The sequence below is a fragment of the Oreochromis aureus genome, linkage group 17 (assembly GCF_013358895.1).
Source record: "Oreochromis aureus strain Israel breed Guangdong linkage group 17, ZZ_aureus, whole genome shotgun sequence".
In the NCBI taxonomy this organism is placed as follows: domain Eukaryota; kingdom Metazoa; phylum Chordata; class Actinopteri; order Cichliformes; family Cichlidae; genus Oreochromis; species Oreochromis aureus.
The window spans coordinates 38,452,605-38,466,289 of NC_052958.1; the positions used below are offsets into that span (position 1 = coordinate 38,452,605).

General features: G+C 40.5%; 1 protein-coding gene across 2 annotated transcripts in view; it reads right to left on the reverse strand.

Moving 5' to 3' along the window:
* mkln1 (muskelin 1, intracellular mediator containing kelch motifs) overlaps nt 1-13,439 on the reverse strand; it is a 29,072-nt gene extending 15,633 nt beyond the window's left edge. The window contains exons 1-7 of one of the 2 annotated variants that reach the window (XM_031758434.2): nt 13,295-13,439; nt 12,194-12,263; nt 7,308-7,450; nt 6,658-6,746; nt 6,463-6,572; nt 282-474; nt 83-160 (exon numbers count right to left, since the gene is read on the reverse strand). In XM_031758434.2, the coding sequence (XP_031614294.1) occupies nt 83-160; nt 282-474; nt 6,463-6,572; nt 6,658-6,746; nt 7,308-7,450; nt 12,194-12,263; nt 13,295-13,374 (763 nt within the window). In that variant the 5' untranslated portion in view covers nt 13,375-13,439. Of the gene's footprint in view, nt 1-43; nt 161-281; nt 475-6,462; nt 6,573-6,657; nt 6,747-7,307; nt 7,451-12,193; nt 12,264-13,294 lie in introns of both variants that reach the window. The other variant, XM_031758433.2, reaches the window with a different exon arrangement.
* Nucleotides 13,440-13,685: the final 246 nt, after the last annotated feature.

Sequence of the window (13,685 nt, forward strand, 5' to 3'; positions counted from 1 at the left end):
GTGTGATAAACGGGAACATTTCCCACTAGAAAGATGGGCTCACTGTTCATGTCGTCTCGGTTGATTTCTTGGGCGCTTGTACCTTTGTTGCATTTGGGGATGATCTGACTCCACCTGGGCTTGTACTCCTGCTGGCTGATATACTGGTTAAACAAGCCATCTAGCAAGAGGACACATGAATCAAATATGACAAAAATCATTATTAGAAAGACAGAAAACAAGCGTAACCCCATGAGCATTTCTCAAACTCTTCAGTCAGAACAAACACTATGGCTGCATACCTCTCACAGCTTTATCTATCAGCTCCTCACAGGCATCAAAGTCTCCTTGCAGCACCAGTCGGTCGTGCAGGTGGGTTAGCATGGGGTGCTCCAGAGCTATTCGAGTCTTCTTCTGCAGCGACTCGAAGGCCTCTGTGTAGTTATGCTGTCGGAAGTGCTTGAGGCAAAGGCGGATGGCTTCCTGTTCTCGGTACTATAAGGACATGATGGAGAGCAAACTGATAAGTTCAAATCACCGCACAAATGCTTGGACCACACCTGACTCACAGCATCAGAAAGTCTATCAAACACGTGTGAAACCAAATGACACTGAAAGTTGAGTATTACGCCTCAAAGCTTCTTTTTTTTTAAAAAACAAAAAAACAAAAGTGCAGCATACGATGCCACCAGTCAAGTATTTTACATTATACTGCCTTCACACATATATGAACTCAAGGGACATTCAATTCTTAATCCATATGGTGGTTATGAGAATTTTGGACAAATGTTCCAGAAGCGCTTTTGTGAAGTCAGACACTGTGATGTTGGACGAGCCCTGGCTCCCAGTCTCCACCCCAATTCATTCCAAGGGTGCTTTTTTGGGTTGAGGTCAGGATCTGTGTAGGCCAGTCAGGTTCTTCCACACCAAACTCCCTTATCCATGTTTTTATGGACCTTGCTTTGTGCACTGGTGTGCAGTCATGTTGGAACAGGACGGCGACATCCCCAAACTGTTCCCACAAAGTTGAGAGCATGAAATTGTCTAAAGTGTCTTGATTTGCTGAAGAGTTAAGAGTTCCTTTCACTAAGGGGCTAAGCCAACAGTCCCACCCCACAATCCCCGTCCACCAAGCTTCATACTTGGCAAAATGCAGTCAGACAAGTACCATTCTCCTGGCAATCACCAACCCAGACTCATCCATCAGATTGCCAGATGGAGAAACCTGAATCATCACTCCAGAGAACACGTGTCTGCTGGTCTATAGCGTCTAGGGGTGGGTGCTCTGCACCACCGCACTGGATGCAGGGTTCGTACGCCTTTTTCAGGGTCAAATTCAAGCACTTTTTAAGCACTTTCAAGGTCCCTTTTCAAGCTTTTCCAGCACCCCCCCCCCACCCGCCAAAAAAAAAAAAGAAAGAAAGAAAAGAATGCATGTTTCAATTCGCATCACCTCAGTAAGACCATGTGAAAAGACACCTTTGCTCCCCTTTTGTTAAGACATAGAAAAATACCCCACATAAAAATACTGCAAAAGGAAACGGCCGCCTTATATACATAGTGTATAAACTCAAAATGCACATTTCACTTAAAAATTAAGATGTGAAAATGTGAACAAATCAACTTGTTAGATATTCTTCTCCTGTTGAAAAAACAACAACAAAAAACAAAACAGAAATAAGTCTTCTCATCAGATATTGATGCTTCTTTCCTGTGTGACAAAAAATAGATGTTTGTTTGTTTGTTTGTTTTTAAGTTAATTCCCAATAAAACTGTTTTATTGCTAACTACATTGCTGTCTGTATTATTGCTGAAGTCCTAAATGATCAGCTTTAAAGTGTTTGTGCTAATAACATCATGTCAGACAGGCATGGAGAACAGCACTGACTGAGAGGCTTTGAACAGATCACATAGTTCAATTCAACATATAAGACTTTAAGAATGCACAAGCATCTACTTAAAATCTAATTTATCACCCGTGATATTATTATGTACAATTCCAAAATATTTTGTTCATCTCCTTAAATAAACAGGCAGCCTTAAAATATGAAATATTCATATACAAATACACATAAATGTGTGTACTGTCTGAGTGGCCTCAGTGTGAGCTTGAAGACATTTATAATGTTTAAGGAGTTTAATGTGTCGGTGCTGACGATAAACACATTTTGAATGAAAGCCGGGAACTTTGGTAGCACAGAAACAAGTGGCTATTCTTTGTGACCATATGGATCAGTCCCTCATATTACCATTGTTTCACCCAAAGGTACCAAGTTAATACTTAAAAAGCTGCAGCAATACACACAAATATAAACAGTACTTTTGACTACTTTTGATTTGGCCTCTATATTTCACCTTTACCTTTACCTTTCACCTTTATTTCATCACAATTTATCTAAATTCAGGCATAATTTAAAAATACGAGTAAAAAGTGATATTTTTAACTGTAAAACCACAAGCATGTTTAAGGAATCATTTTCATAACTTGAAATGCAAATTGTACATTTTTTTAAAAATATGCACAAGTTTTGCAAACAACAAAGTTATATGGTACTATTTACCTAAAAAAAAAATGCAGCCAAGGCTCAGACGTTTTTTATATAACCATTTAAAACTATTTACAGAACAATCAGGTGCTCTGCGTCAAATAAGAAGGCACACAAATTATTTATGCAACTCCAAAAATAGTTTGTGTCCACTATAACACAGATGAGAACAGCACAGGGATAAACCTGCAGGTTTGACGGCAGGTGTGTCACTCAGCGTTTACACTGCAATCTGCCTTTGGTGGCTTTTTGCAGCAACTGTGACGTTCACTAGTAGAACTGACACACAAAACAAAAACTACACACTAACTACACAAGACAACACACTAACTTGAGACTCCAAACACGGCAAACGTCACAAATCTCTCACGTATCAAAACTCTGTCTTTCGCTCACTCGCCTCTCTCTCTTTCACGGTCACTCCTAAAACTTCTCTCTCTTCCCAAACAACCAAATTGCACATGTTGCCATATCATTTTTGATTGGTCGACATGGTACATTTTTCCACCAATAGGAAGGAGTGTTTTTTTTTTTCTTTTTTCACTCACAAGCAAAGCGTCTTTGCTAGCGCTCTCCATAGAAAACGCCGTTTTTTACCGTTTCTTCCCGGAGTAAACGCCACTGTTTTATTAAAAACAAAAAACACCGGTTTTACGTGGCTTATCAACACAGTTTAAACACTGGTATATAGCTTGAAGTCTGCACGTTCGACCCAAGTTGAAATGGAGACTCTGGGTCGACCCCAGAGGGTTAATCAGAAAGCCTTAAGTTAGCTAGTTATGTATCGGGCTAATGTTTAAAGCTTTCACTTGAGTAAATTAACTCATATCACTGCTAAGTAATGTTAGCTAAGTTCACAGCATATTCCATAATAGCGCTGCCATACTGCATCACACTCAGTGCATTTCAATCATTTCTCCAGCGAGTTTGATAGCTAGCAAAATAATAATCATAATTTTAAAAATTGCATGCGTAACGCATTACCGCACTGGAAAATTATTTACTAGCACTCACCTATCATGCGACTGGAGAGCGCAAACTCCGCCACTGTCGTTTTCCATCATACACTCATTTAAACAGCAACCTACAGGTATGTTAGCGCACTCATCCCCGACTGGCCGAGGGAGGGCGGGTCTATATTGAAACAGACGCAAGGCAGCCCAGGCGGGAAATTTTGCTTTTACATTTTGCGACTCATTTTTATTTCTCTATCTGATAAGAAAACTATTTAATCAGATAGTTATTTGTGGTGAATGAAATACAGTTACATTTTCAAGCACTTTCAAGCACCACATGTGAAATTCAAGCACTTTCCCAACCTTGAAAAGACAACATTAAAATTCAAGCATTTTCAAGGATTTCAAGCACCCGTACGAACCCTGTGGATGTTTTACAGTTGGAGGACTAGATGCAGCCGCTCTGCCAGGGAAACGCCTGACAGGTGTAGCCTGCCAAAACCTGCAGGATACTGTTGTTCAGAGCAGCAGCTACTGTCTTCCTTAAGAATGTGCAGGACTGGTTCATATAGATAATTAAACGTTAAGGGACTGGTGTAGCTGTGCGTTGGTCCTACACAAAGCGCATGCACTGCTTTGTTGACTGAAATCTCCATGTTGTGGCTGTGTACTGTCACGAGGAGGCAGCATCAAAAATATATGGAACATCTAGTCTCTGGGAAATTCTTTTTGTGTGTGATGTTGTTAGTCCTTCAGCCAACTCTGAACAAGACAAAACTAAGTTATGAAACTGAACGTTAAAAACAATCAAAACTAACCATTGGAGCTATTTTTTGTGCTTTTGCTTCCTTTCCTGAGCCAGTCAGCTCCTGACCTACATGTCACGTCATCACTGTCAGGCTATGTGCTGTTGGTTTACCGGAGGACCGCACAAAAACTATTCAAGTTGCATAAGAAGAATCACTCACTCTGTGGAGTGAGTTTTAACACGCTCAACCAATCTGGAGTGCAGAGTGAACAAACTGCCCGAAATGTGTTGACAGAGACATTTCAGGAATTTTGACTCAGTCTGCGCTTCAGATGGGTTAATTGTTAATCAGGTTAGTCGTGATGACGGTGCGTTAATGCTGACAGCACTAAAAGAAAAAAAAAAAAAAGGCACCAATTTGGGATGAAAGAGGGAAACCTAAGGATGTAACCAAAGCAGTGTGTCACTCGTGCAGTCGTATAGTGCGAGCAAAGTACTCAAACACAACTAACTTGCATGAGCATGCACGTGTCCACCATCCGGCTGAGTATGCGGCTATCACCAGCTTCTGCTGCTCCATCATTTGGGCGCACTCTGAGGAGGGTGCGTTTGCTCGCAGATGAAAGAGGGTGCTGTTAAAACAGCACTATTATTTTTTTTTCTGTTGACTGCTTCTATTAGCTCCATCATTATTAGCAAACTTACTCAGGGGCAAATATATAAATAAATCGCCCTTGTAAAAACAATCGCCGATGGGCTCAGCCTATCGGCCATAAACTCGTCCAGGTTAAGACAAAGAAAAAAGAAAAAGCTGTCCCTCAGGTGGGTGGAGGTGGTCTTCATGCATCTATACGGTTTCCTAGACGCCAGCAGTTTGAACAGTGGTTAGGTTTACAAAAATTACATCTGAACAAACTACAAGACTTCTGTAATAGTGTCCTTTGGACACACCAAAGTACAGATGTTCAAATAAACAGCTGTATATTGGCTATAAATTGTAAACCAAAGTAAAGTGGAAACTGCTGAACTTCAGCGAAGCAGCAACAAACCACATGCACAGATATGTTGATGGTCAGGGAAGGAATGGCTTGTGTTAGCACTGCTAATGTTATCACTAATCTGACATCGCCCCACAGAGCACCACACATTTCAGCAGTTTATAAACATTTGATTTGTGAAGAACATGAATAACTGCTCTTGTACACATGTGTAATATTTACACTAATAATCTGTAATCTCATGGTTTTCTGGATTAGACAGACTTTATTCTCTCCTGTTTGAATCAATCTGCAGAAAGCTGCCAGTTAGTTCTTTGTGTCCAGGAACATCCCAGATCAGAACACGGCTGCTGCTGGTTAACTTGAACAGTAGCAGCAACAGTTTTATTTATATTCTTCATGTTGTAGTAAAATATACAAGAAATGACAAAAGATGGGGTTGTGAGAAGCACAGTGATAATGTCCCGGCTCCATCATATGCAAGTTAATCATTAAGCTAGCAACACATGTACAACAGAGACCACACGATACCACTTTACAGCAACATTAACTTATGTGAGCAGGTAGGCGGACGATGAGAAATGTCAGCAGTCTGGAGATATTTTAAGACAACAAAAGTAAAGGAGCCTGCCAGCTCAGCTCTGCTAAATCGTCAAAGAGGAGGAGGACTGAGAAATAGTTCGTTTGTCTCATGTAAAATATCTAAAGTCCCAACAAAACACAAACTGCAATGAGTCTGCTAATGTGAGTGGAGGCAAATGGCGACAACCAACACGGGAAATGTCCAGAGACAGACAGCCAGCAGGAAAAACCAAAAGTAACAGCAGCTCTTTCCCTTTACAGGATTTTGTACGATTATAGCATAAATTTAAGCCTAAACTCGAATCACAACAGGTAGAAAAAGCAGGTTTTTTCTTAGTTTACATTTGCAAGGCTTGGCATAAAATCCACAGGGGCCAAAGTGTCATTTGTAATTAAGTAGTAAACTGTGATATTCATAAATTACATGGACTCCAACACATGAATTTAGACAGAAGTGAAACTAGAAAAATGGGAATGCAATTAAAGAAACTGTCCCAGAGACAAACTGAGTTTGTGGTTTTCAAATGTACTTCATCTTTTAATCGGCACCTCTGAGGTCCCAGAGGTTTTCATTCAAAGCTGATATTACGCAGGAAGGCAAATCCACTCTCCCACTTCTGCCCCACCCCTCTAAAGTCCAGACTGAGGCCTACCTTGCTATACCAGTTAAGGCAGGGCTGCACCACATCAGGGTCTTCAATTCCATGAAGCTCAATGTACCAGATGCTGAAGTTGAAACTCGGACCCCAAGACATCAGAGGCACTGAAGTTAAACAAACAAACAAGTGGTAAGAAGTTTTAACAGCAACAAACACGTGACAACACAAAGTGTGCCAAACTGCTCTCACCTATTTTAACAAATCTGCAGGGGAACATCTGCTCGTCTATCTTGTGCTTTAAGGTGAACGTTTCCTTGTTGTAGTCATTCTTAAGGCCACTGGCAGATGGAGAAAGACAATCAAGATGACACAGCTGTTTCACACATCGTATTAGTGAGTTGAGATACCAACTGAATCCATTTGCTGGTAACGTCTGGACAGCCCTCCACCTCTGGCAGCTAACTAGACTTCATGTGTGGCCTTGCAGCTGCAGTTCAGGCTGTTAACAAACAGGCTGCCTGCTAATGCAGCTCATCAGCTAGATGGACTTGTTTGCCGGTTGCAGGTTCTCCAGAAACAATTTGCAACAACTGAAGTTCCACTTTACAAGTATAGCACTACTCAGTTCTTTGATTTGTATTTGTTGAAGTTCAAATTCAACATAACACCTGAGGCAATTTATTACTTAAGCCAATGAGAGAGAGAAAAAAAAAAAAAAAGAAAAAAAAAATCTGTTCAACCACTGAATTTCTGTCTACTTGAAGTCGTCTCTACAGCCACAATTCTGAGCGCTTCTGATGGCACTGTCATTCTCCTGGTATTGTGTCTACCAATGAAGACACTACAGGAACCAGACAAACACAGAAACATGTTTCCCTGAAGCTACAGGGGCATCTCACCTGGACAAAAGCTCGGTCATGTTTTCTTCACTCATCCCACCAAACACTTTGAACTTCTTCAAGTTGCACACATGAGTCTTCTCATATTTCCCAAAGGTGATGCTCTGAACAATTGCTGGCCTTTCCAATTTTAAGATTAAAAACTGTGGAAAGAGATTGAGACAGGTGAAACAGACTGAAAGCACAGAACAGAGTTATGATGTATTGTAGAGGGCTCCAGGAAATTGCCTGCAATTATGCCTGCCCAGTCGCGAAGTCGTGAAGGGATTCACTCATTATCTAAACGACTACAGCATCAGGTAAGCGGCAGTACAACACACTATGAACTGCATCCACATGCCACTGGTGATCTAACAAGCCAAGACATCAAATGACAATCCACCTATGGCCACAGGCCAGAGCACTGATTAAACAGGAAATGTGAAAGCAGCCATTTAAATCCACAGAGACCAACATGTTCACATCTGCTGTAAAAGCATCAATATCAATCTGAAATGAAGCACTGATGAATCACACAAACTTCCAACCTTTACGGTAAATAAAAAAGTAGCAATACTGAGTTGACTTTCCATTTTGTGTTTGTAATGACACAACATGTAACAAAACAATGGGCTCCTCCCATCACCCTCCCGTGATGACTCACATTCAAGGTTATAATTTACTCACCACTAATTTGGCACACTGTTTTTTTTAATTAGTTAATGGAGGTGGTGGTACTCTACTGATTTGAACGTCATGTTTTGGACAATGACACCAGTTTGAATTTAAAAACGTATCCCAACGCTGAAGGTTTCCCTATGAGCTACACCACCTGCTGCTGTCAGTTTGGATTCTATTTATTTCGTGTGAAAATACTTCCACTCTGGGATTCGATCATATGGTTTTTAGAAGCAGTACAAATGAACAATGTTAGTATAGTTTTCTTTATGAACAGATCCCATCAGCAAGGATGCAACAATAATAATAATACTACTAATGATAATAATGATGATGATGATAATAATGGATTGCATTTATATAGCGCTTTTCGAGACCCTCAAAGCGCTTTACAATTCCACTATTCCTTCACTCTCACATTCACACACTGGTGGAGGCAAGCTACAGTTGTAGCCATATCGCACCATCGGCCCCTCTGGCCATCACCAGTAGGCGGCAGGGGAAGTGTCTTGCCCAAGGACACAACGACCAAGACAGACAGAGCTGGGGATCGAACCGGCAACCTTCTGGTTACAAGGTGAGCTTCCCAACCCCCTGAACCACAATCTCCCAGGGGGAGGACAGAATGCCCCCCAAGCCCCAAAGCTATTTAGTTTATGCTCCATTTCTTATATTAAAAAAAAAAAAAAAAAAAAAAAAAAAAAAAAATGGAAAGAAATGTTCTGCATCATTTGTCATGGGGAATTGTTACTTCAGATTGACAAATCAATCGTTTAACCAGCAGTTTTCTACCATCCAAACAGTGCCTACTCTTACTCTAAATTACAGGCAGATTCCTGCAGTTTTCCTTCATTTAAAGCATGAAGGATATACCTGAGCTGCAGAATTCTTAGAATTTGTGAAGCCTGCGTAACACCCAGCTGCTGTACTAGAAACACAGAGTATTTTGAGTCTGGGGTGCTCAGTCCTCCAAGTGAGTGGTTAACCATTGTTTTGCAATGTTTCACTTCCTCTTGTCAGTCAATGCAAACTTTCAGATTTAACCTCAAAGTCATGCAACACTATCTATGACAGTGTTGTCAAAGTCGGTCAATGAGTTCAAGAGAGAGGAAGGCAAACTTTTTTTTTTTCCAGAAGTGTGAACGTAAACAGTTGCTGTTGCTGCTTACTGCTAGGTGGAACCTCATCAGCTGCAAGATAAAGTCAGTGAACTCTTTGGAATTACTAGAATTTCTACAAAATGTAAGCCTTAAAAACAAAGCCTCCTGGAGTCGTGCTAGTGCGGTCATTTTTCAAAATAAACTGAAACGATGACAAACAGACAGACCAGTCAAAGCACATCGAGGACCTTACTCCTAAACGAGGGGCTACCTCTGTAGCACGGACATGGTTTGGTTTTGAAAAGTCTGACACGGACCAGAAAACTTTACTATGCAAATTATGCAGGAAACCGACGCCACCTCAGACTCAAACACGACAAACCTTTCTACCACCTACGCAAGAATCACGTGACAGAGTGTGGAGAGAGTTTACGGATGGGAAGCAACAGGTGCTCCAAATAAACCTTAGACTCAAACGTTAGAACAGGCTTTTCCCCACAGGACGCTGTGTAATAAATACAAAGAAAATGGCGGCTGTTACAATTTCATGCATCAGTCAAAACACTCGACTCCAGGTACACGACACCCAGCAGAAAACACTTTACGCAAGTCGAGTTGCCCGGCATCCACAGAATTTACAGAAAATGTGAAGTTTTTGTGATTTATATTGTTGTTGGGACGATAAACGTCTTATATCGGGATATGAGATTTTGGTCATAGCCCACAGCCCTAGTTAAAATAGACCCAAACTATGATGCTTCACATGTGAAATTTAGATACTGCCATTCTTTCTGCCCAAACATAGAATTGTTTTTGCCAAAAATGTCATATTTGTCTCATCTGGTATTGAAATATTACTGTTTGGGGTTTATTTTTGTTTTTTCTTATATCAACACAATTCCTATTCACTTTTTTATTATCATCTTATTTGTAATCGACAAAATAAACGTCCTTTTTGATAAAATTTTTACATTTGTTTGACCTGATGACAGAGCTGCATCTCATCTCCTTATTATGAATTCAAAACATTCACTTAATTTTTCTTACCCAGATCTTTGTCCAACCTTTTCAATTATTATTAAGTTAGTTTGTATATAACTGAATTTTTTTTTAATATCACATTTAGGCAAATTCACACTTGTTGAGAAGCTTTTAATCCACTCATTACTCTTACATCAACTTGAGTTACTGAGGCCTGACTTAAAACCATGTTACATTCAGGCAGATCAAGGTCAGCCTTGAGATATTCCATGTACGGAGCACTCAAATATAAACAAGCCCAGGAAGATACTGTAAGCGAGGCTAAACCCCCCACTCCCCAAAACAACTGAAAGCATATCTATGCTTTTCACATTACTTTACCATTTAGTTAGAAAACAAGTCTGTGTAAATAAACAATAATAGTTTACTGAACAACACTGGATTCATTTTTATTAAACTGTAAACAGAAAAGGCATAAACAGTTGAGAATTCACATCTGCAAGAAAAATAAGTCTAACAGCCTATAAGGAGGAAAAGCACCAGACATATAAATGATGGTCTACCAGCAACAGCATGCCTCAAGAAACCCCATAAAATTAAGTACTCTATCTATATTATATGGACTCATTCCATTTCAGCTGAGTATACAACTCTGCTTTGCTTTCATTTCTCCACTCTAGGCACATCCTCAAGGAGCAAAGCCAAGAATGTAAGGCTACGTTCACACTGCAGGCGAAAGCGCATCAAATCCGATTTTTTTGACCCTATGCGACCCATATCCGATCATGGTATGACAGTGTGAACGGCACCAATCCGATATTTTCAAATCCGATCTGGGTCACTTTCGTATGTGGTCCTGAATCCGATACATATCCGATGTTTTAGAAAGCGACTGCTGTTTGAACGGTCAGGTCGCATTAAATCCGTCTTTTACGTCACTGACAGACGCCAATTATCAGCGCCGGAGAAGACATCGCGAAGGCTTCCTGGCCATCCTGTGTAGATGTCAGTGAAACTGTTGGAAAGACAACGTGAACATTTTATTTGTACTGTATAATCTGCAGATTCTGACAGAAATCTGCAACTATCCTTTGAAGCACCGCTCCTCTAAAACAGCAATAAGCATCATTATTAGGTTATTTACATTATTATGTAAATAACAAAATAACTTAAAGCAAAAATTGGGAAACGTAAAGTCCGAAGTCTCTATATTAAGGGCCATCAGTCAAACAATACTGTTTGCTCTGGGTCTAAACAGAGCGCGTTGTGTGTGACATCTTCTTTTGCGCATGCGGGCCGCTTTGAGCGTTCACACTAGAGCGCGTTTGCTGTCACATTTTATTTATAGTGTGAACAAGCAGACAAAAAAAATCGGATTTGATCAAAAAATCGGAATTGAGCATTAAGACCTGCAGTGTGAATGTAGCCTTAGTGTTCAAGTGGAGTTACAGAAGATGACCAAAACCCATCAAGCTAAATGCAAAGAAAGAATTCCCACAACTGTTACCTGTTTAAAAAAAAAAAAAAAAAAAAAACACAGGAAGAGAAGGCAAAGGTGAGGCAGCAGGCACAGCACCCACACCTTCCACTTTCTTTTTCAGGTAGATTTTCCCTTACAAACTTCCCAACACAGCTAAGCTTTATAATGTTCACTACATTACACTGTTATTAATAATCATTTTTGGAATGTTTTACTTACTTTTACTTGACAAGTTCAAGTACCTGGCACACTGTTAAAGTTGTTGTGGTACGGTGACCTGACATGTAGTTACTTTTTTTGGGAGAAGGTTACAGAAAGTGGGGTAGCAGTTATGGTGTGAGTAATAACACAGACGTGACACAGACGTGTAATTGACGCGTTTCCAGATGCCCCGTCTTAAAATGTCAAAATTTCCCAAAGAATTAAGAGCATCCCAGTAAAGCAAAAGGTTTCTCAACCCCATTGGCCTCTCTGTGCAGACCGCACAATTTCCTGTTTACACACCTTCACAAGATGTTCCCCTCTCTAAAATATTAATGTTAATTAATTAGCCAAGCCACTTACCCATGAACTGTGGCCCTATGAACCTACACAAATCACGACGTTCATGGACAACTGCTGTTCCAGGTCACCAAAATTAAAACTCATCTTACCAGAAATGAACCTACCTGTGGAGGATAGTTGCTCTCAGAAGACCACCTGGAGGACTGATCGTTAGGTTTATCCACCAAGATATTCCTAAACAAAAAGAAAGGGACAAGTATTTAGCCACTGTGGAATATTATCCCACCAAGTCAGCAGAAAACGCGCAAAGACAGCAGTGAAAAGTAGGGCCGAATACAGGTCTGTGTGTGTTCCGGAAGCTTATGACAGTAGATTTATCACATAACAAAACTACTTTTTGGAGTCACGCTACATTCTGTTAGAAGGCTCATTTAGGTAACTGTTGTTGTTAGCCAACTAGCATTAAGTCAGCTACTGCTGAACTGTTTACTGAGTGCTGAACCAGCAACAGGCGAAAGACGCGAAGCTATGGGGAACTTCGTTTATATTAGATTATAACATGGGTGTTGGCGTGAGCGATAAGTAAGTTTTCCTTTCGTTGCGACAGTTTCAGATAGCCTATAACCAAGCTCATTAGCATAGCTGCTAAAGCAAAGCTCTATGGTTAGATAACAGCAGCTAGTTGCCTACTTCAGCTCTGGAGTCCAGTTAGCTAACGTGGACGTTCGTTTTTCACGTATTAAGATACCGAATTGTACACTATGTAATCAAAGCGTAAAATATTATACAGCTGTGACAACGGAAGTTACAAAGAATAACCTAGGCGTGTTCCAATGCCAAGCTTTTGGGGTTGTCACTCTGGAATAATATAACTATAAGAGAAGAATACACCATTCAGTTGCTTTGTTTACGTTTTGAGGTAACGCTCCAATTGATATCCTACACTGAAGTGGGAAACTGTCCCTTAGTTACCCCACACATTTCACAGAAATCACTGAGCGTCATTTCATCACACATAAAGTACATCGTAAGCTACTGCCTCCAAGAAATGTTTAGCGGAAAGACAACATTATCATTATCGGGCGGCTAAATATCCGAAACCAAACGCCCCATACGGTAGCTAGCGCTAGCTTGCTTGGACCGCAGACAAGCTAGGCCAGTCGGGCAGGGTGGAAGAAACACAAGTGCGCCGAGGTGACAAAAGACCACCTTCCACCGCAAAACCTAATGTATACGCTGGGCCAGGGGATGGGAAAGATACTCACTCAGGTAAATATGTAGACGAGTAAGAGCTCCATTTAAAAACGCTGAAAGTGAGGACTCTGCTCTCGGGAGCGACAGCCATCTTGTTGCAGAAAATAACAGACAGCGGGAGGTTAGCAAGGAGCGAATATTGACAGCTCTTAAAGAGACAGTACACATATTTGTATTGTTTACGAAGCGTCCTCGGTAGCATGAACACACTGCACGATGCAGTTATCAAGTCAGCTTTTCATATTCATCGTAACAAAACTCGTATTTTTATAAATTATCTGGGGGCGTTCAAATATCATTTAAGCTGAAACATGTTAACTTAAATCGATAAAACATAAAAAGCGAATGATAATAAAATAATAACAATATTTTATTCCGGAAAAAATAAACATATACTGAGGA